Raw genomic sequence first — 24,320 nt, forward strand, 5'->3', positions numbered from 1 at the left:
TGTATTCCTGGAATTGTGGATTTTTCCCAAGTCCATTTAGTAGTGTTTATGGACTTGTCCTTTAGGAAACCGTCTACCCCTTTTTAAACTCTGCCATGCTAACCACCTTCACCACGTTCTCCGGCAATGAATTCCAGAGTTATGCGTTGGGTGAGAAATATTTCTCCAATTTGTTTTTAAATTTACTACACTGTAGTTCTCATCGCATGGCCCCGTAGTCCTTGTATTTTTGGAAAGCGTGAACAGACGCTTCACATCCACCTGTTCCACTCCACTCATTATTTTATGTACCTCTATCATGTCTCCCCTCAGCTGTCTGTTCCTCCAAGCTGAAAAGCCCTAGCTCCTTCGTCTTTCTCATGGGAAGAATAGATGGTATTTGTCCCCTGCCCGCCTTCACATATGTTCCACAGGGTCGTCTCTGTGCTGGAGAGGGTGTGGGCAAGAGGGAACTATGGGGCATCTCTGGTGGACCTGTATTAAAGTACGTGCTTTCTGGAAAGCTATGCAGTATAGACTCCAGAGATGTATCTCCAAGCCCCTAAAGTGGTCTCCTGATTTTTTTTCTTTTTCCAAAGAAACCACCGGGCCTAACCACTTCCCATTCTTTGTTGGTTAGACACGCTATGATTGCTGCTAGGGTTACTTTGGCAGCTTCTTGGAAGTCCTCGCAGGTTCCTTCAATTACCAAGTGGCTTAATAAGCTTTGGTATTTGTGTGAGATGGAGAGGCTCTGGGCTAAGCGCAATAAAACATTGGCTAAATGTGAATCTATTGGCATCCTGTTTGGCTAATTGTTCTTACTGAAGTATATATCAAGTAGGAGAGGAGTGGAGTTGGGAAACAGGGTTTTATTTCTTTTCTTTTTTTCTTCAGGTGGATCAGAGGGTGGAGAGAAAATGGGGATGGGGGAAGGAGGTGGGAGGGGAAATGGGAAAGAAAGTATAAAATTTAAGTAACTTGTGTACTTATATTGTCTTTGGGGATCTGTCGGCAAAGTTGTTATGTACGATATGCCTGAGTTCAACTTTACTGATTTTGCGAGTTCTAATATGCAAGATGTTTTTGTAAGGTTTGTAAGTTGTTTTCTCTCCAAAATTTGAATAAAGACTTCTTTCAATTAAAAAAAAAAAAGAAAAAAAGGACCAAGTAAAGTCTGCCAAGTGTTCATCAGGGACGCCCTTCTTTTTTCCGTAATCGGTCCAGGACGCTCATGTGTTAGGCACGCCCCAGTCCCGCCTTCGCTACACTTCCGACATGCCCTCGTGAACTTTGGTCGTCCCCGCGATGGAAAGCAGTTGAGGACGCCCAAAATTGGCTTTCGATTATGCAGATTTGGGCAACCCTGTGAGAAGGACGCCCATCTTGTGATTTGTGTTGAAAGATGGGCGCCCTTATCTTTTGAAAATAAGCCTGATAGATGCCTATGTTGACTTTATAAAATAGATGTCCTCTTGAACTTAAACATAAGCATTCTGTTATATTCGTAAAATTACCCCATTTGTGTCCCTTAAGCAAGTCACTTTTGTGCCATTATTTAAACCCAGCAATCTCCATATTTTGATTGTATGGAAAGGTGGTATATCAAGTTTTAATTAAACTAAACTAAAATGCTGTCCTCAAGTATTCTCCCAATATTTAGCTGGCTGCGGTCAGTGTTTTTTTAAATGCTTACTGTTGACTTCCGGTTGGGGAATGAAGCGGTGAGTCGGAAGACCGCACTGCTCCGGGGACCTTAAATAAACCGCACTCGCAACGGCGTCCGAAATCACTAAAACTTCACAGAAGGCACTGTGAGAGAGAGAGCACTTACAAAATCCCACAAAGGAACAAGGAAAGCGCTGGATGGCGGTGAAATCCGGGCGGAAAGAGCCCAAGGAGAGAGCAAGACTCACAGACGCCAAGATGGCAGACAAAAGCGCTCCAGACTCCCCATCACCAGGCTCCGTGTGGGCAGCTGAATCACAGAGGAAGTAAATTGGCGGTAGGAGCAAACGGTGGGGCACAAGTTGCAGCTCATCCTTGATAAACTAGACCGGGATGGAAGAACGGCATACAGCACTGGTAGCAGATATGCATGAGGCACAGCAGCGCTTGGGGCAAGCGGAGGATGAAATCCGGACATTAGCGGAGGTGCAGCCCACGCATGAATCCCGGTTATCGGAATTAGAATCGAGGCTGGAGGACCTAGAAATCGTTCTAGGAGGAATAATTTGCGGCTGGTGGGATTGCCAGAGGCCCTGCCGGAAATAAACCTTGGAGCCTTTTTGGAAAAATGGCTTCCGGAAGCGTTGGAGGATCCAGGCCTGGAGGGCAGGCTGAAATTGAACGTGCCCACAGGTTGGGCCCACAAAGAGAACGCGGACAGACCAAGGGTGGCTATGCTAAAGATTCTGAACTATTCCATAAAGTGGAAATCTTGCAAAAGCTGAGAACTGGGAAACAGCTGGAGTATCAAGGCAGGAAAATCCTGTGTTTTCAGGATTATTCGGTAAAAGTCTCAGCAGCCAGAAAGGAGTTTGCTCCCCTTTGCTCCAAATTGTTTGGGCTTAAACATAAGTTCAGCCTATTATATCTGGCTCGATTGAAAGTGATCAGCAATGGGCAAGTATTGTACTTGACTCCTTTAGAGTAGCGAAGGAATACGTGGATAAGCTGGCCGAAGCTACAGATGGAGCACGTGGGCAAAACAACGGTTGAAGCATGGTGATATGGCAGAATTGGTGGTCTGCAGGGAGCTTTGCTGGTAGGAGGAGAAGCGGCGGAGTGGAGACTTTCGTTTGGAAGTTGCACCCGTTGGTGCTGGCTTGGCATGAGATGTTATACATGCATAGTTGAATTATGAAAGAGCAAGGTCAAGTGACCAGGACAAAGAGAGGGGTTGAACCCTCGCAGACACTATAAGAAGTCCCAAGCCCTGAGAGGGAAGTTCGAATGCCAATAGGCATGGAAGGGGTAACGTATGAGGGGAGGGAGAGGAAGGGAGGGGGGAGTGGGAAGAAGGGGGGGGGGAGGGGGTTGGGAGGGGAGGGGAAGGGAGATGGAGGGGGAGGTGGAGACGGGTACGAATGCGGGTGCAAGATGTGAAAGTATGGAGAGAGGAATAGCTGGCTTCCAACATAGAAAAGCGGTAGAGCGAGGCCGGGGAGTACACCTGGGGGGTGGAGGCTGGGACGCCTTCTGGAGGAGTGAGCCACAGGAACAACTGACCAGAATGTGGGACATGGTGGGGGGATGTCAGTGATAAAAATCATAACCTGGAATGTAGGAGGTATACACTCCCCCATCAAGAGATATAACATTTTAAAAGCACTCAATGATCAGAAAACAGCAGTAGCTTTCCTCCAGGAAACACATCTATCTAAAGCTGAACATGAGAAGTTGAAACGTTGGTGGGTGGGTGAAATTGTGGAGTCTCCAGCGGTAGACGGGAAAGGGGGGGTGATTATCCTGTTCCAGAAGGGAATCCATGTGCAAATCAAAAAAACAATTTGGGATAAAATGGGGCAGTTTGTATTGGTGTCGGTTGAATTGGACAGACACCCTTTACTGCTATGCAACATTTATGCACCTAACAAATTTGAGAAGCAGTTCTATAGGCACCTTATCTGCAGGATGCGGGACATGGGCGAGGGGCCGGTGGTAATGGGAGGGGACTTCAATGAGGTTATGGACCCAAAACTGGATCGCTCACAACCTACAGCACGGGAGCTGTCCAGAACTTTGGGGGGTCTTGGGATGTTAGAGGAGGCCCTGGATGTGGTGGACGTTTGGAGAACTTTGCACCCACTAGATCAGGACTATACGCACCTCTCACGCGCACACTCTACGCTTTCCCATATTGATTACATACTAGTAGGCAGGGATGTCTTTACCCGGGTAACGGAAGCCACAATAGGTCCCATAGTGATATCTGACCATGCATGGGTATCCATGGGATTACGTTTGGACAGGGAGGGGCGGGGAGACTTCCTTTGGCGCTTTCCCACATATCTCTATAGAGATAATCAGTTTATACCACATCTGAAGACATGTTGGGCTAACTTTCAAGGGATAATGTGGGTCATAGGGACGATCCAGTGCTCTTTTGGGAGACCACTAAGGCGGTCCTCAGGGGAGAGATTATAGCATATACGAGCTTTAAGAAGAAGGTGAGATAGAGGGAGGTGATGCGATTGGAGAGGAGGGTGACTGCATTAAGGAGGCAATATGGAAAGGCCCACTCGCAGGAGTTGCGGTCCCAGTTATTAGAGACACAGCAGGCGCTCAATGAACTTTTACATCACAATGCACAGAAATCAGCAGTATACTATAAGTACCAGCTTTATCGATTTGCAAATAAGGGGGGGGTGATTTCTAGCGAGGCTCATAAACAGAAGGGAGGGCCCTCAGAAGATACCTACATTGACAAACGCACAGGGGTTAGGGTGCACACTGATAAAGATGTAGCTGGGGTATTAAAAAATTTTATGAGGAATTATATAAGCCACGGGGAGATCGCGACACCTAGTAGAGCCTACCTAGATAGTGTAGACCTACCCCGTCTGGACAGAGAAGAGGTGCGTATCTTAAACGCTCCCATAACGGAGGACGAAGTGGATTGGGTAATAAGCAGAGCCCACTAGGCAAGGTGCCTGGGCCTGATGGCTTCCGAAATGAATTTTATAAACTGCTCAGATCAGAAATAGGCAAGGTACTCTCAGAGGTCTTTAACGTTATGACCCGGGAGGGAAGGATGCCAGCACATTTGAATCAGGCTCATATCTCAGTACTATTAAAGCCAGGTAAGCCAGCACACCTCCCGGAATCCTATAGACCCATTTCACTATTGAACACAGAGACCAAGTTATTGGCTAAGATTCTGGCAACAGGCTATCTTGGTTTCTACCGACTCTGCTTGAGGAGTCCCAGGTGGTTTTGTCCGAGAAAGGAAAATTGCAAAAAAACATGAGGAAGATCCTGGGGGCGTTGGAATGGGTCAGGAGGGAAGGCCAAGAAGCTATGTTAATTAGTTTTGATGCGGAAAAGGCCTCGATAGAGTGGACTTGGGGTTCTTGTTTGAGGTACTGCGGGCATATGGCATCGAGGGTTTTTCGCGGACGCTGTGGAGACACTTTATAACAGACCTACGGCGCGAATCAGTGTCAGTGGGCTGTGCTCAGACTGGTTTCCTATTGGTCGGGGAACCAGACAGGGATGCCCCTTATCACCTCTTTTATTTGTACTGACATTAGATCCACTTTTGAGGGAATTAAGGAGGAATACGGACATAAAAGGAGTGAGTATCCAAGGTAGAGGATTTAAAATAGCGGCCTTTGCAGATGACCTGCTGGTTCTGATCACAGATTCCCAGACGTCATTGCGATACTTAATGGAAAGCCTACGAGAATATGGAGAGTTTTCGGGGTTCAAACTCAACTTAGCCAAGTCGGAGGCTTTGGCTAGTGAGGGGGTGAGACAAACAGTCTGGGATCAATTTCCCTTACGGAAAGCGACAGAAACATTCAATACCTAGGTGTGCAGATGCCGCTTAATCCGATGAAACTGTATAGTTATAATATTCCCCAGTTGCTCAAGAGACACCAAAGAACAGCTATCTGCATGGGCCTCGCTACCGTTGTCCTTTATGGGTAGAATACATTTATATTGTATGGTTATATTCCCGAAGTGGCTCTATGTGCTACAAGCATTGCTGCTCAGACTTTTGAGAAAAGACTTGAGGAAGCTACAGAGCCCGTGGTGCGATTCTGCTGGGTGGGAGAAAACCAAAAATGCGATGGCAACATTTGTCTGGAGCCAGGTGAGAGGTGGATTGGGTATGCCAAGATGAGCGATTACAATCAGGCTTGTTTGTTAAGACACTTAAGGGACTGGATTCTGGACATGTCCACCTATACAGATATTGGTGGGAACAAGTTTACTTTAAGCCCTGGTCTATGAGTTATTTGCTGCATGCAAAAAGTGTGGGACTTCCAAAGCAGGTAAAGGATAGTGTGCTTTTAAAGCCCATGCGATACGCTTGGCGGGTTTTGTTAAGATACTGGGGACAGAATCCGGAGAGTAGTAGATTATTGTCAATTGTGGGGAATGCAGACTTTCCGGCGGGAAGAGATAGTCGAGTCTTTAGAGACCTAGAGAAGCAGGGCATGTCCCTGCTGGAACACTTTGTTCAACCTGATGGGAAGGTGATGCCAATATGCGGAGTTCTCTAGGAGATACGCGGGAGGGCCTCTGACGGAACTGGCATATATGCAGTTGGCGCATTACATCCGGGACTGCCCAGTCCACTCTGTCGACGGAATTTGGGGGGAAGGTTAGGGAATTTTCTATCAGGAGATGCAGCGGGGCAGGTATCAGTATCATGGTTCCATAAGGCTCTGAGAGAGTTTCAGCCTAAGAGCTTTCCAGGGAGGCTGTGGGGACAGCACAGAGCTCTATTTGGGCAGTGCCAGGCCTGATTGCTGCTAGGGTTGAGGGAGTCTAGAGAGGGAGAGCTTTCCTGGGGGGAGAGGCAGCACATACAGGGAGAGAGAGAGAGCTTTTTGGGGGCAGCACACAGCTGTATTGGGCAGTGGCAAGTGGTGATGCAAGGTTCAACATTAGGAGTCACCAACCAGAAAAAGGAGCTAGGTGTCATCGTTGATAATACTTTGAAACCCTCTGCTCAGTGTGCAGCGGAGGGCTAAGGAAGCAAATAGAATGTGAGGTATTATTAGGAAAAGAATGGAAAGCAAAATTAGAATTTTATAATGGCTTTGTATCACTCCATGTTGCTACTGCACCTCAAATACTGTGTATACAATTCTGGTCACCTGGGGAGAAGTCACTGCCTACCTGGTGGTGTAGGCCAAGTTTCCAAGCAATCCACCACTTACCTGAAGGTAACATAGAGGGGCATAATCGAACGTTGCCAGCCAAATAGGTCGCCGGCGATCTATTGTGGCGGCGGTGCTACAGTTGGCCGGAACCGTATTATCGAAAAAGATGACCGGCCATTTTTTTCCGATAATATGGTTTAGCCCGGCCAAATAGCGTGGATCTCCCCGGGTTTGAGATGGCCGGGTTTGTTTTCAGCGATAATGGAAAAAAATACCAGCGATCTCCAACCCGGCGAAATCCAAGCCATTTTGGTCGTGGGAGGAGCCAGCATTTGTAGCGTACTGGTCCCCCTGACCTGCCAGGACACCAACTGGGCACCCTAGGCATGTGGGTACAGTGGGTTTTGGAGGGCTGCCATTACCAGCACAAGTGTTAAGTAGGGGGAGGGATAGGTCTGGTCCGCCTGCCTTAAGTGCACTGCGGTACCCACTAAAAGTGCTCCAGGGACAGGACTTGTTGCTGCTGTATAAGCTTGCACACCAGTTGACACCTGAACAATAATCTCTTTGAAAAAGTCCTTTATTTGAATAAGCACGTTTACTCACAGTTAACTGCAGATCAGAGGTTGTGCCCCACTGGCAAAGAGTCTTCCTGGTACTGAGATTAGCAGTAGGTCAGAGCTTGGCAGAATGGTGTAGAATGCCCTCTTTCAGTCACATTCAAGGTAAGAACTAAGTTCTCTAAAGTGGGTAACACATGAAGGGATCTAAAACTGGCTTACAAACATGGCCACTACCTCATGGACTAACGGAAGTAAAACAGGGCACACTTTGACCCAGTTAGCAGGGGGAAAAGCACCATGGGAGTACAGCCCAGTACCTTACACCCACCACAATGCATTGCTGATGTGACTCTGCAGTGCACCTAACAGAAAAGGTGTCACACTCACCAGAGAGCCACATCACAACCAGTGAAAGGCTGTCGGAGGATCGAACACATTCTGCCGTCATGGAGGTGGGTACAGCATTTGAGGCTGGCATACAGGCTGGGCTTAAAAGGTTTTTAATTTTATTTTTTAGTGTGGGAAGGGGTTGGTGACCACTGGGGGAGTATGGGGAGGTCATCCCCATTCCCTCGGTGGTCATCTGGGAGTTCATATGCAGGGCATGGGATTGTGCAATGTTTACATTCATAACTTAGACTAGTGTAACTTATGTGCTAAAGTGCTGCACTTAGGCCTACTATTGACATGGCGTAAGTGGACACACTTAAATGTAGGTGGTATAGATACTGACTTATGCTACTCATACGTGTATGTACTGTTATGGAACAGGGTCACAGCCTGCATAATTTGGGTAGCCAAATTGTAGCACCCAGTTATAGAATTGCCACGTGGGCCCGTTATTCAAAGGGGTTTAACTGGCTACCCAAATTATGCAGCCTTCTCCGGGGTGACACCCAGGTCCACCCCGATCCACTCAGGGCCTCCGCTCTAGGTGCCCAGCGCTCCCACCAGGTGCTGTGGAGGACTTGCAGCCCTTCTGCATTTCCTCACAGCTGTATCCGGGGTGACTCCAGTTCCACCCCGATCTTCCCAGGGCCTTCTCTCCAAGTGCACAGAGTTTCCAGGTGCTTTTTGGCTAGGATCAGGCGACCCTCAGGGGGAGGAATGCTGGCTTCGGCCTAACCCCTGGTAAGCCTTTCCTCAGCTGAGAGGTGCCCACCTCTACCACCGGCTGCCTTTCAGGTGCTGTGGAGGACTTGCAGCTCATCTGCATATCCTTACAGCCTTCTCCGGGGTGACGCCCAGGTCCACACCGATCCACTCAGGGCCTCCGCTCTAGGTGCCCAGTGCTCCCACCAGGTGCTGTGGAGGACTTGCAGCCCTTCTGCATTTCCTCACAGCTGTATCCGGGGTGACTCCAGTTCCACCCCGATCTTCCCAGGGCCTTCTCTCCAAGTGCACGAGTTTCCAGGTGCTTTTGGCTAGGATCAGGCGACCCTCAGGGGGAGGAATGCTGGCTTCGGCCTAACCCCTGGTAAGCCTTTCCTCAGCTGAGAGGTGCCCACCTCTACCACCGGCTGCCTTTCAGGTGCTGTGGAGGACTTGCAACTCATCTGCATATCCTTACAGCCTTCTCCGGGGTGACACCCAGGTCCACCCCGATCCACTCAGGGCCTCCGCTCTAGGTGCCGCGCGCCGGGCATTTTTCTCTTTGTATCTAATCTTTTCCCAGTTGCTAAAGTACCTTAATTGTTTATGGCCCCTATTCACATTCTTTCCTAGCTCTGTCCTTCCTAATCTTTTCCCTCACCCCCTACCTCTCCCCGCTACAGGAACTCACTTCCCATCCTTCTCTCCTACCCTCTTCCTCCCTCTTGGCTTTTAATCTCCGTCTCTTTCTTCCCTCCATTTTGCCTTCCCCATTCCACCTAAATACCTCTCGCCTTCGACGCCTCGTGGCCCCACCTCTCCTACTCTCCTCCGCTCTCTTTTACTCCTTCTCTTACTCTCAGCTGGTGACATCAATCCCAATCCTGGCCCTCCTCACCAACTATTATCCCAAACTCTACAGATCTCACCGTGACCTCTCTAACCTCATCTCTATTCCTCTACCTCCCTCCTGTTCTCTGCCCTTCTCTTGCGCCCTATGGAATGCCCGCTCTATCTGTAACAAACTCCCCTATATCCAGGACCTCTTTATCTCGCGTCACCTCCATCTGCTCGCCATAACAGAAACCTGGCTCTGCCCTGATGACTCTGCTTCAGTCGCAGCCCTGTGCCATGGCGGTTATAATTGTCACATACTCCTCGCCCTGCTGGCCGTGGGGGCGGTGTTGGACTACTTCTCTCTCCCTCCTCCAGATTTCAACCCCTTCTTCCACCTCAATCTCACTGTTTTTCCTCCTTTGAAGTCCACTCTATCCGCCTTTTCTCTCCTCTGCCTCTTCGAATAGCGGTCATTTATCGTCCCCCCTGATAAGTCCCTTTCATCCTTTCTCAGTGACTTTGACGCCTGGCTTGCCTTCTTCCATGATCCTTCCTCCCCCTCTCTCATCCTGGTGACTTTAATATTCCTGCTAATGATCCTTCCAACTCTTATATTTCCAAGTACTCGCTTTAACGTCGTCCTTTAATCTCCAACTTATGCTCCACCTCCCCCACTCATCAAAATGGTCACTGTCTTGATCTCATCTTCTCCTCCAACTGTTCACCTTTCTAGTTTCCCTTGCCTCTTGATCATCCCTCCTCTGATCACCATCTTATAACTTTCACACTTAAATCTCCTCCCTCCCAGTCCCGTTCCTATCCTATCTAATTTATCTAGGAATCTTCACGATATTGACCCTTCATCTCTATCCTCCCATGTTTCAAACCTCCTCTCTACTGTGGCACATCCACATCTGTCAACGAGGCTGTTTCTTCTTACAACAATACTCTATCCTCTGCCTTAGACACTCTTGCACCTTTGATGACCCGCCCTGTAAGGCGTACAAAACCCCAACCTTGGCTGACTTCTAATATCCGCTACCTACGTTCCTGTACCCGCTCCGCCGAACGCCTCTGGCGGAAATCTCGGGCCCTTGCTGATTTCTTACACTTTAAGTTCATGCTGACCTCCTTCCAATCTGCTCTTTTACGTGCCAAACAGGATTATTATATCCAACTGACCAACTCTCTTGGCTCTAATCCCGCGACTTCTCTTCAACCACATTGAACTCTCTCCTCAAGGTGCCCCCTCCCACCAACTCCCCCTTCATTATCTCCTCAGACCCTTGCTGATTCTTTCACAACAAGGTTCAAAGATAAACCTTGCTTTCTCTACCTCACCACCTCTCCCTCCACTAGTCCGTTCCCCTCTCTCGCCTTCCCCTCATTCCCTTTCTCCTTTCCTGAAGTTACTATTGAGGAAACTACACTTCTCCTTTTCTTCCTCAAAATGTACCACCTGTTCCTCTGATCCCATTCCCACTCACCTTCTTAATGCCATCTCTCCTACTCTTATTCCTTTATCTGTCACATTCTCAACCTCTCACTTTCCACTGCGACTGTCCCTGCTGCCTTTAAACATGCTGTGGGTCACACCTCTCCTTAAGAAGCCTTCACTTGACCTACTTGTCCTCTAATACCGACCCATCTCCCTCCTTCCTTTTCTCTCCAAATTATTGAGCGTGCTGTTCACCGCCGCTGCCTTGATTTTCTCTCCTCACATGTATTCTTGACCCATTACAATCTGGTTTTCGCCCTCTCCACTCAACCGAAACTGCGCTTACTAAAGTCTCCAATGACCTATTACTGGCTAAATCCAGAGGTCAATATTCCATCCTCATTCTTCTTGATCTTTCCGCTGCTTTGACACTGTCGATCACAGCATACTTCTTGATACCCTGTCCTCACTTGGATTCCAGGGCTCTGTCCTTTCCTGGTTCTCTTCATACCTCTACCCTCCGCCACCCTTTAGTGTTCACTCTGGTGGATCCTCTTCTACTTCTATCCCTCTGCCTGTCGGCGTAACCTCAGGGTTCTGTTCTTGGTCCCCTCCTCTTTTCTATCTACACTTCTTCCCTTGGTTCATTAATCTCATCCCATGGCTTTTCTACCATCTCTATGCTGATGACTCCCAAATCTATCTTTCTACCCTGATATCTCACCTGTATCCAAACCAAAGTTTCAGCGTGCTTGTCTGACATTGTTGTCTGGATGTCTCAACGCCACCTGAAATTAAATATGACCAAAACGAGCTTCTCATTTCCCCCCCAAACCCACCTCCCCGCTCCCCCCGTTTTCTATTTCTGTTGATGGCTCTCTCATTCTCCCCTGTCTCCTCAGCTCGAAACCTTGGGGTAATCTTTGACTCTTCTCTCTCCTTCTTGCTCATATCCAGCAGACCGCCAAGACCTGTCGTTTCTTTCTTTACAACATCCGTTAAAATCCGCCCCCTTTCTTTCGAGCACTCTACCAAAACCCTCATCCACACCCTTGTCACCTATCGTCTAGACTACTGCAATCTGCTTCTTGCTGGCCTCCCACTTAGTCACCTCTCCCCTCTCCAGTCGGTTCAAAACTCTGCTGCCCGTCTCATCTTCCGCCAGGGTCGCTTTACCTATACTACCCCTCTCCTCAAGACCCTTCACTGGCTCCCTATCCGTTTTCGCATCCTGTTCAAACTCTTCTACTAACCTATAAATGTACTCACTCTGCTGCTCCCCAGTATCTCTCCACACTCGTCCTTCCCTACACCCCTTCCCGTGCACTCCGCTCCATGGATAAATCCTTCTTATCTGTTCCCTTCTCCACTACTGCCAACTCCAGACTTCGCGCCTTCTGTCTCGCTGCACCCTACGCCTGGAATAAACTTCCTGAGCCCCTACGTCTTGCCCCATCCTTGGCCACCTTTAAATCTAGACTGAAAGCCCACCTCTTTAACATTGCTTTTGACTCGTAACCACTTGTAACCACTCGCCTCCACCTACCCTCCTCTCTTCCTTCTCGTTCACATTAATTGATTTGATTTGCTTACTTTATTTATTTTTTGTCTATTAGATTGTAAGCTCTTTGAGCAGGGACTGTCTTTCTTCTATGTTTGTGCAGCGCTGCGTATGCCTTGTAGCGCTATAGAAATGCTAAATAGTAGTAGTAACTGGGCAGGAGAGGCTCCTGCCCCGTTAAACCCTAAAGAGCTGGCCAGCCACTGATATTCAGCGATACTTAAACGGTTAGCACCACTGAATATTTCTGCTATCCAACTATTCCCTAATTTAGATTAGGGGCTATCCAGGGGGAGAGTTTGGGCAGAGCCACAACTTAGCAGGTTAGTGGCAATATTCAGTCTGCTAACCAGCTAATTAAGTGCATTAAGTTAGAACAGCCAAAAGGTTGTCCTAACTTCATGCGCCAAGTTAATCAGACTCTGGTCTGAATATCGGTTGGTGCCTGTTGTCTGACCTGGTTTTTACAGCTGCCTCACTGACACAGCACTAACACAGACTACTGAACAGTTACTGTGGATTCTTTTGGATTCGTATTAGGTAATTGAGACTTTTATTAGAGGTTCACTTTAAAATGGAGAGTCTAAGATCTAAGATACACAATGATTAAGCTATATAACTGAAAAGAAACAATACCTATCTATAGTTAAAAAGAAACAATCATTATACCGGTTAACTTCTGGATCAGTGCACATACCCAGATATTCAATTCTGGGTGCCATACTAGCCCATCGCATGGCCATGGGCTGAATATCAGCCTCTATATGTTTACTGGCCGCCGGTAAACATTTAGCTTCCTTCGAAAATTAACCCATATATGTCTTGTCTTCTAGTTTCCTGAGAGAGGTTTTCAAATTGTGACTGGTTAAAATACTAAGAATAATGAAATGACAATAAAAAAGAAAATATAATTGTCTTATTTTTCCCATTTCTTTTTCCCTTCTCTGTTTACTAAAGGATGATCTCTCTGCTCAACAAATTCAGACTGGGATTCACGAGGTCCTTGTTCTTCCTGACATCAACCAGAAACCACGCCCAGAAACAGGTAAAGAACTTCTCATTTTGCATCTTACATTCATACTGCACTCTCTACTTAGGGTACCTTATGAGAATTGAAAAATATTGAATGTAGGTAGTAGTTGTATTAATACTGTAAAGGTCACAAGCAAATCTGGATGGTGGTGTATGAAGAGAATAATCAGCAAAGAAAGGGCTATTTATATATGGTAATCCATAAAGTGATCCACAGATTTAGTCAAAGAAAATAGCACATCTCCTGTTATTCATTACATAAGTTAATTGTGATTAATTGCCTCATTAAACATTTTTTATTGTAGTTAATTGCATTTTTAATCATGGTTCTGGACAGAACACAGCTAACTGGATGATGATAATATTCAGCCTGCTACCTGGTTAGCTAACTGGGTAAAGTTAAGATAGCAAAAAAACTGTTTAAACTGTACCCAGTTAGCTAACCAGGTAGAGGGTTGAACATCATGGGGAGGGGGGTTTAGTTAGTGTTGCAGATCCTCCAAGAAGTTCCCACTCTGAGCAACAGCCCCTTCCCCAGAACATCACTCCTCTCCTGAAAAACCCCCTTGGAAGACTCCCCCCGGAGCATCTACCCCATCCCAAAGCCCCTACACAAGAGCATCCACCCCTCCCGAACCCACCACCCCCAAGAACAATTTCCCTCCTGAAGAGCATCCTTCCTCCTCCTGAAGATTCCCCACCCCCACCCTTATTCCTTGTTGTCCCCCTGGGCCTACCTCAAGGATACCCTTAAGGTTACCATATGTCTCCAGAAAAAGGAGGACACATTGATCCAGTCTGGGTTTTGCTTCAATTGAAAGCAATGGAAGTAAAACCCAGACTGGCTCAATCTGTCCTCCTTTTTCTGGAGCCATATGATAACCCTACCTTAAAGCAAATATGGTGATTTTAGTTCATTTCATGCTTTTTAACAATTCTTAGCCAATGTAAAACAGTTGTGCCATTCTCCATATTTCCTAAGACTTCCAGGCTGGCAGTATCTCAAATGTTCTCAGACAGAGAGTTGGGAACCAGAAGATCCTGGTTCATTTCCCGCAATGCTCAGAATATTCTGCAAGTTGTTTCACCTCTCCAACTAAAACTATAAGCTCTCCAAAGATATTCAGTAGCACCATATAACATAATCGGCACGAAGGAGTGTATTTACTGCAGGTTTCCAGATTTATTTATCATTTGCTATCCGGCCTATCAAGAAAAACCTCTGAGTGGCTCAGAATAAAGTACATTAAAGAGAACCCAATTAAAAAAAGTAAAACCTTTCAGTAAGGGAGTAGTTGCATTCCACAGATCAGGACACTGCTCCAACAGCTCATTCCAACCAAGGGCCTGATTAATGCCAACTGATGCCCTAAGCACATCCCAACATTGGTATCCCTTGGCCCTTTCATCACTTAATTGACAAGACATTAAGATTCAGTAAGTGCTGAGAAATATCATTATTGTATGAAACAAAATATCATAATGATTAGAAAACACTGAAATTCATGTTCGATAATGGGTAATGCAGACGGCACTGAAAGTGTTAAGAGCACGATAGCTAGGGGGAAAACCGCTGTGGTGCCCCCCTTTTCTTGGTGCCCTAAGCATGTACTTATTTTGCATGTTATTCCAGGGCTATACCAACCTAATAGGGAGGATAGAAAAAATCAAATAGAAACAAAGGAGGACAATGTTTTATCCATTGTGGAATAAATGGTTCTTAAGACCTGATTTAAACCTCTGAAGAGCATTCCCATAGGCGCCCGGTATAAGAGGCTTGGGGAGGCTAAGCCTCCCCAGCCGCAAGCCCCAAGCGTCTCTCTCATCTCCCCCCCCCCCCCCCCCCCCCCCCCCCCGATGCAGCGTCTATCCCTCTCCCTCCCTGCAGTCATAGGCGCCGACTCAGTGGGTGCTCGAGCACCTCCAATATTCACCTACCGGAAGTCAAGTTCGTTCCCTCCCTCCCTCCTCCCTTCGAGTTCCAGGCTTCCTGCAAATTTTAAACGTCATCTATCATACCTCGTTGGTGTTAGAGCAGCAGAAAAAGCATTGCACGCTGGGCTCCATGCTTTAGTTGTTTTGCCTTCTCTCTCTCTCAGCTCTGGCCCTCCCTCATTTCCTGTTTCCGCAAGGGCGGGCCAGAGCTGTCCTCCCTATTAGGTTGGTATACCCTGGATTAACATGCAAATAAGCACATGCTTAGGGCCCTTGGTTGGAATTAGCTGTTGGAGCAGTGTCCTGATCTGTGGAATTATTGAACCTAGATTCGATATTTGTAAACTATAACCTGTAAGCTATTATACTAACCTAAAACTGTAATCTGCTGAGGCTGATAATAACCACCTCACACAGCCATCTTGTAACATCTACTATAATAAAAGGCTCCTTCAATGTTCTGAAGCTGACTCCGTGGCTTCAAGTGAAGGGTTCGTTAGGATCGTTAGGTTCGTCGCTCTGTCACCATCTCTCTCGGCCCCGCCCTCGCGCCTATGATATGTCCACCGCCCCGAAGTCATCACGTTTTGACGTCCTCGACGTCATCAGGTTTTGACGTCGAGGGTGGCGGACCTATCAGAGGCACAAGAGCGGGGCCAACAGAGATGGTTACAGAGCGACGAACATGAAGAAAAAAACCCCCCTTCACTTCAGCCACGGAGTCAGCTTCACCACGTTGCAGGTGGGTGGCTGGAGGGGAGGGAAAGAGAGGGGGCAACGACCCTGGAACTGGGTGGGTTGGTGGGCAGGCGGCCCCTGGAACTTGGAGGGGGCCTGACCCTGGAACTTGGAGGGGGGCCAGGCGAACCCAGAAACTGGGATGGAGGGAGAGGAGGGGGGCAACCCTGGAAACTGAGAGGGGGGAGGGGGGAAACGACCTTGGAACAGGGTGGGTGGGAGGGAGGGAGGGACAGCGGACACTGGAACTTGGAGGGGGGGCAGACCCTGGTAGGGGGGACCGAACCTGGAACTTAGAGGGGGGCCAGGCGGACCCAGAAACTGGGAGGGAGGGGGGACCCTGAAACTGGGAGGGAGGGGGGAAGACCCTGGAATTGGGTGGGTGGGATGGAGGGACAGCGGACACTGGAACTAGCAAGGGGGGCGGACCCTGAAACTGGGAGGGAGGGGGCCCCTGGAACACACTCTCATTCTCACACACACACACACTCTCGCACACAGTCTCACTCTCTCTGTCACACACACTCACACATTCACTCTTTCTGTATCACACACTCACTCACACACACTCTGTAAAACACACATACTCCTGTGGAAAACCTCAGGGAGGGACAGCGGACACTGGAACTAGCAGGGGGGGCGGACCCTGAAACTGGGAGGGAGGGGGCGTGGCTGCACCCTGAAACTGGGAGGGAGGGGGCCCCTGGCACACCCTCTCATTCTCACACACACACACACTCTCACACACAGTCTCACTCTCTCTGTCACACACACTCACACATTCACTCTTTCTGTATCACACGCTCACTCACACACAAACTCTGTAAAACACACACACTCCGAGGAAAACCTTGCTAGTGCCCGTTTCATTTCTGTCAGAAACGGGCCTTTTTTCCTAGTACTGTATAAACATACTGTATAACTATAGTGCTTATATATGCTTAAGGTTGATACCGCTTGACGTTCACACAAAAGTTTATTCACTAACACCACCAGGCATTACCAACCATTACCAAATACAGCCAACATGAATATCAACAAATTGCTCATGATAATCTACTTCCTCCCCCTAATCTACCACGCATGGACCACTCCCAATATAAACAACAATCTACCCACAGCACATAAACCCTATAGACAACCCAATTACAGCTCACCACCAGTCCAAAAGAATAGCAACCAACTAAAGGAAAAACAAATACATTTGGAAACAACCAACAGTAAGGGAAGAAAGGACACAACAGAACCAATACCAAGAAAACAAGCACATAATAAAAATTAACACAAACATGTCCCAAACTGAACCTTAACGACCAATCCAAATGGGATACATAAACGCCAGATCAGTAGTAAATAAAACAGAGATTATAACAGATTGGATCACCACAGACAATCTTCCTATTCATCACTGAAACCTGGATCCACTGGACAAGAGGAGGAGAAATAGCCATAATATACAAATCCGAGTTCACCATCACAGCCACAGCCGAATCCATTCTGCCACAACTTGAAATCGCCTCGGTAAGAATTAATCACCCTAAATTGCAGGAACACCTTAACACAGTCCTGCTCTACAGACCACCAGGCAACTGGCAAGACTCCCAAATACACTTCATGGACTTTATCTCGAACACTTGTGTCTCCATCTCAAATCTCATCATAATAGGAGATATCAACCTGCACCTTGAAGATCTCAACTCAACAAACACCCAAGAATGTGAAGAATTCCTACAACTATGGGATCTTCACAGGACAAACACACAGCCAACTCACATCAAAGGACACACACTAGACATTGCCACACACAAATTTGATCCCTACTCAAACCTTATACTAACAGACACAAAATGGACACCCGCACCGTGGTCTGACCACTATAAAGCAAACATCTCCCTCCAATGGTGAACGAAAGACTCACCGAACAAACAAGAACGAAAAATCTATACCACGAGAGGAAAAATAGACCCGGTAATATTCTGGCAACTGATCTACAACAATGAATGGACAATAAAAGCAGATACAATCCAATTCCTCTTAGAATGGGACGACAGATGCAAATCCATATTAGACAACATTGCTCCAACCCAAATCAGAACCTCACATAGAAAGAATTCAATACCATGGGTCAATGAAGAGCTGAAAAAAATTAAAACACAAGTTAGAAGGTTAGAACGTGCATGGAATAAAAAGAAAGACGACACACTTAACGCCTGGAAACAACTCCAAAGAAAATATAAATATACCATAAGACAAACTAAAAGATTATATTACAAAACTGTAATTTGACCAAACTACAAGGACACACATAAACTCTTCCAACTCGTGAATAAACTACTAGATACTACACCAGTCACAACCATAGCAAAGACGCACCAGGAGCAGGACAATCTCGAGAGATACTTCAACGAGAAAATCGTACAACTGCGACTTAAGATACCTGTCAGTACCATCGAATATGCTGAACTCCTTGACTGTCTAGACCCAGACCCTGGCATTTACCCAGCAGACAGAACCGGACCCACTTCGAGACGCTATCAGAGGATATCATCTCCCAAACGCTCCAAAAGATTTGCCAAATCTCATTGCAAACTAGACATATGTCCAACAACCTTAGACATCTGCTCCTCAACAATTTATAACAGACTAACGAAACACTTGAATTAATGTTACAAATGGACTCTTCTCGAAGGAGAAAGGAAATATTCTACTCACCCCCATACCCAAAGACACAAAGAAAAGTGCCAGCGAATTAACCAACTATAGGCCAGTAGCATCCATTCCCTTAATAACCAAACAGAAGGGTTAGTGACCAAACAAACTCCCAAACTATTAAATAAATTCTCAATACTCCACGACTCCCAGTCAGGATTTTGGTCCAACCACAGCACTGAAACAGTACTAGTTACTCTCATGACCAAATTCAAACAAATGATTGCAACTGGAAAGAACACACTACTTCTACAGTTTGGCATGTCAAGCGCTTTCGACATGGTTGATCATGGAATACAGGTCCCAGAAAGCAACAAGGCAAACAATCTGCAAAATCCAACGTGGAAAACAAACCAGCAGATCAGTATAATATCCAAAAAGACTTTATTGAGGATACCGTGTATGAAACAAATGCCCGACACAGGCCGTGTTTCGCCCAACAATAGGGCTGCGTCAGGGGCTATAATAAATAACAAACATATAAAATTAAAATATGTGAAATTATAAAACATAAAATATAAAACATGAATTATACTGTACGTGTAAAACATATACATGACTTATAAACACTAAAAGTGCTTTTTTAATTCAAATTTTATAAATAATATTGGTCATTAATTAATATAGAAATACAATACATATGCATACAAATATACAGTGAACATCTAAAATAACATTAGACATCAAATTAATATTTGAACATATAATATAAAAATATATTTAAAAAATGCATAAAATATATGAATCTGCCAAAAACAAACAGGATAAGAACATATGTACTACATATATATTCCAAAATACCAGTGAAAGAAGGGCACGAACATAAAAATATTAAAAAACAACAAAACAATTAGGAAAAAAACAAAAAATTGAGGACACCTACCTAGTCTGTATCTTTCTTAAATAAGATCTGCTGAAAAAGGAAGAAATATATAGAGCACCCATAATTATCTCAAATATCTAGGAATAGTAAAACAACAGCTCAGAAAACCAGAATAAATAAAAAAATTAAAAATAAAAATAATAATAAAGAAATGCCAAACAAATAGATGTAAAATACTTACTATCAAATTATATGTCAAAACAAGAATATAAGGAATCTTCTTCATAAAAAACCAGCATGAGCAGCATAAAATAGAATATCCATGGATGAGTAAAAAATACAAAATGCAAAATAAAAATAAATGAATGAATAATAAATAAATAAATAATGAATTCTTTTTGAAAAATGATAAAATAGTAATAATAAAAAGTACTAAAACAATAATGAAAAATAATAAGAAATAATAATGAAGTGAAAGCGATTGTATGAGAAAACTAATATATTATGGACTAATGTGCAATAATATATAAGTGATTTGAATGATGGTCTTTACAAATGATGAATCATCATTATAATACCAACAACAAATGTGTAAACTATATATTGTATACGATGATGCTCAAACAAGTTCTGAGAACTGTCAATTGGTGAAATCATCTTTGATTAAATGCAAATCAAACGTCACGTTCAAATAACCTAGAATGTGCTTGCTAAAGCATCTGTATATGAGTCTACATCCAGAGATTAAGCATAATCCACCCTTATAATTGAAAGAGAAAAACGCCTAGATTTCGACCCAAATCGGGAGATAGACGTTTATCTCACAAAAACGAATAATTGGTATAATGGAAAGCCAATTTTGGCATTTTCAACTGCACTCCATCGCAGAAGCATACAAAGTTGACGGGGGCGTGTCGAGGCGTGGTGAAGGTGCAACTGGGGCGTGGTTATCGGCCGGGAGAGATGTACGCGTTAGGGCGCTAATCAAAAAAATTAAGGGCGGTTTTTAGCGAGCATTTAGGACCTTTTGTTGGACCCTTTTTTCACACGAACAGGTCCCAAAAAAGTGCTCCTAAATGACCAGATGACCAGCGGAGGGAATCGGGGATGACCTCCCCTGACTCCCCAGATGTGCACTAACCCCCCTCCCACCACAAAAAAATGATGTTTCATCAACTTTTTATTTGTCACCATCAAATGTCATACCGCACCTCCCTGGCAGCAGTATGCAGGTCCCTGGAGCCGTTGTTAGGGGGTGCAGTGGACCTCAGGCAGGTGGACCCAGGCCCATTCCCCTCCCTACCTGTTACAATTGTGCTGCTTAAGCTTAGTCGTCCAACCCCCCCAAAACCCACTGTACCCACATGTAGGTGCCCCCCTTCACCCCTTAGGGCTATAGTAATGGCGTAGACTTGTGGGCAGTGGGTTTTGAGGGGGATTTGGGGGTTCAACACACAAGGGAAGGGTGCTATGCACCTGTGAGCTCTTTTACCTTTTTTTTTTGTTTTTGTAAAAGTGCCCCCTAGGGTGCCCGGTTGGTGTCCTGGCATGTGAGGGGGACCAGTGCACTACGAATCCTGGCCTCTCCCATGAACAAATGCCTTGGATTTATTCGTTTTTGAGCTGGGCGCTTTCATTTTCCATTATCACTGAAAAACAAAAACGCCTAGCTCACAAATTGTCGAATAAAACATGGACGTCTATTTTTTTTTCGAAAATACGGTTCGGTCCGCCCCTTCACGGACCCGTTCTCGGAGATAAACGCCCATGGAGATAGACGTTTTCGTTCAATTATGCCCCTCCACGTGTCTAAAAAATCATGTGCTGCAAAAAATATAGAGGTGCTGATCTTAATCCCTGTAGTAGGAGCAAACAACATCAGAGAGTGATGTGTATACAATTCATTGCTAACAGCAAGGGGCTCCTGCTGAGAAGCAGCTAACTATCGTAAATCACATTGCCGCTTGAAATGTACACAATCCATTGTAAAGGACAGGGGGCTCCTGCTGAGAAACAGCTGACTATTACAAAACAAATTGCCCCTTGAAATTGCCTGAGGTGTGCTGGCTCAAACTCTATTAGAAATGTAAAGATGTTCACTGTATATTTTGTATGCATATGTATATGTATTTTTATATTAATTAATGTCCAATGTTATTTTATAAAATTTTGAATTAAAAAAGCACTTTTAGTGTTTATAAGTCATATCTATGTTTTACACGTACAGTATAATTCATGTTTTATATTTTATATATATTTTATGTTTTATAATTTCACATATTTCTAATTTTATATGTTTGTTATTTATTATAGCCCCTGATGCAGCCCTGTTGTTGGGCGAAACACGGCCTGTGTCGGGCATTTGTTTCATACACTGTATCCTCAATAAAGTCTTTTTGGATATTATACTGATTTGCTGATTTGTTTTCCATGATCAAGGAATACTACTACATATCCTTGAGTACTTCGGAATTGGAGGTAACGTTCTCAATTGGTTCAAGGGATTCCTAACCACACGATCATACCAAGTGACATCTAACTCGATCACTTCAGCCACATGGATACCTGAATGTGGAGTCCCACAGGGATCCCCCTCTCGCCGACTCTATTCAACTTAATGATGATACCCTTGGCACAAACTATTATCAAACCGAAACCTCAACCCATACATATACGCAGACGACGTAATGATCTACATCCCATTTAAACAAGATCTAAAGGAAATTTCCAATGACATCAACCAAAGTGTCCAGATCATGCATTCATGGGCGGATGCATTTCGGCTGAAACTTAATGCAGAAAAAACCCAATGCCTAATACTCACCTCTCAACATAACAAGAACAAATTCACAGCCATTAACATTCCAAATCTAAACCTTCCAATTTCGGACACCCTAAAAATTCTTGGAGTTACCATCGATCGACACCTAACACTCGAGAGTCACGCGAAAAACACAACCAAGAAGATGTTCTACTCCATGTGGAAATTAAAAAGAGTAAAACCCTTCTTCCCAAGGACTGTTTTCCGTAATCTGGTACAATCAGTGGTGATCAGTCATCTAGACTACTGCAACGCACTCTACAGCTGGCTGTAAGAACAATAATCAAGAAACTTCAGACAGCCCAGAACACTGCAGCTAGACTCATATTCGGTAAAACAAAATATGAAAGTGCTAAACCCCTACGAGGAAAAACTACACTGGTCCCACTTAAAGAACGCATCACGTTCAAAATATGCTCCCTAGTCCACAAAATCATTCACGGAGATGCACCAGCCTACATGTCAGACCTGATAGACCTACACCACCCAGGAATGCCAAAAGATCATCCCGCACATTCCTTAATCTGCACTTCACTAACTGCGAAGGTCTAAAATACAAACTAATGCACGTGTCAGACTTTACCCTACTTGAGCACACAGTTATGGAAACGCATTGACCGCGCAACTTAAAACGATTTACAAACTAATGAACTTCCGCAAACTACTGAAGACCCATCTCTTAACAAGCATACACAACGATCAACCAATGTAAATATACACACTCCTCCACATATATTCAGAACTGTCTTACAATATCTGCTTGTATACTACTATCATGTTTTATCATTATATGTTGCCAAGATCCTTCAGTAACACTAAATGTCTATTTTCTAATATATTGCACCTTTCTTGATGTATTGTAAGCCACATTGAGCCTGCAAAGAGGTGGGAAAATGTGGGATACAAATGCATAAATAAATAAACTGTCTGTGAAGGGGGGACCTGGAACTGTCTTTGAGAGAGGGGGACCCTGGAACTGTCTGGGAGGGAGGGGGGACCCTGGAACTGTCTGAGAGGGAGAGGGACCCTGGAACTGTCTGTGAGGGAGGGGGAGGGAGGGGAGACCCTGGAACTGTGCATCTGTTATATTTTGCATGCAAGTTTCATTTTTTCTAGTATTGCTGCATGCTGAGTCTGACTTCTTGAGGTAGCTTTCCAGTTCAGTATTTTGCCTTCATATCTGTTGTGTCATGTGTTTTTCATGTGTGCTTAAGATGCAGTATTCTGCTAGCGTGTAGTATTTGCAGCCCTTTTTGTTTTGTTTTTGTTTTGTTTCACTAGGTTGTGTACTGGTGTTTTAGAGCCAGGTGTATTTATAGGGCTGCCTTTCCACGCATAAGGTTGTAGCTCGTCTGTCCTTGGAATTAGTGCTGTTATGGTTTGGTAAGATTATGAGTGTGTTTTTGCACAAGTTTGTGTATAGTATTTTGCAGTGCAGAGATTGTGTGTTGGCCTTACTGAGGTGGCACCAAAACATCAGAAATGGTGTAGAGCCTAAATCATGACACACTACCTCTTGAAGGATCTACATATGGTTGTTAATAAAAGGAGCTCATTGTGAACACTAGCCACCCTAAAAGGGTGTTTTTTGGCTCTGCATGAGAATTGTGATATTATGATCCCTTGTTCATATTGTTGACGGTCTGCATTTTCCATATGGTGATATATTGGTGTATTAAGTCTGCCCAGTGTAATATTTATGGTACAGTAAAGTTATGAGTGTGTTTTTGCACAAAGTTGTGCATAGTGTTTTGTAGTTGAGCAATTGTGGTTAGTATATGCTTTGAGCAACCACTTTAATCTTTGACATATGATACATATCTAATATCTAAATTTAATAAAAGGTAGTAATTGTGATTATTTTATTTTTACTTATTTTTTTTCTGTGTGTTGTCAGACAATTATGGATGTAAGACCCCACCCCTAACCCCGCCCCCCTTTAGCCTCCCCAAA

At 45.1% G+C, this 24,320-nt stretch overlaps 1 protein-coding gene across 1 annotated transcript in view; it reads left to right on the plus strand.

The window, feature by feature from the left end:
• SLC12A3 (solute carrier family 12 member 3) overlaps positions 1-24,320 on the plus strand; it is a 1,234,282-nt gene that overhangs the window by 1,016,392 nt on the left and 193,570 nt on the right. Inside the window, 1 exon segment of the mRNA XM_030203718.1 lies at positions 13,267-13,353. Coding sequence (XP_030059578.1) covers positions 13,267-13,353 — 87 coding nt within the window.

Source organism: Microcaecilia unicolor, chromosome 5 (assembly GCF_901765095.1).
Source record: "Microcaecilia unicolor chromosome 5, aMicUni1.1, whole genome shotgun sequence".
Classification (NCBI taxonomy): Eukaryota; Metazoa; Chordata; class Amphibia; order Gymnophiona; family Siphonopidae; genus Microcaecilia; species Microcaecilia unicolor.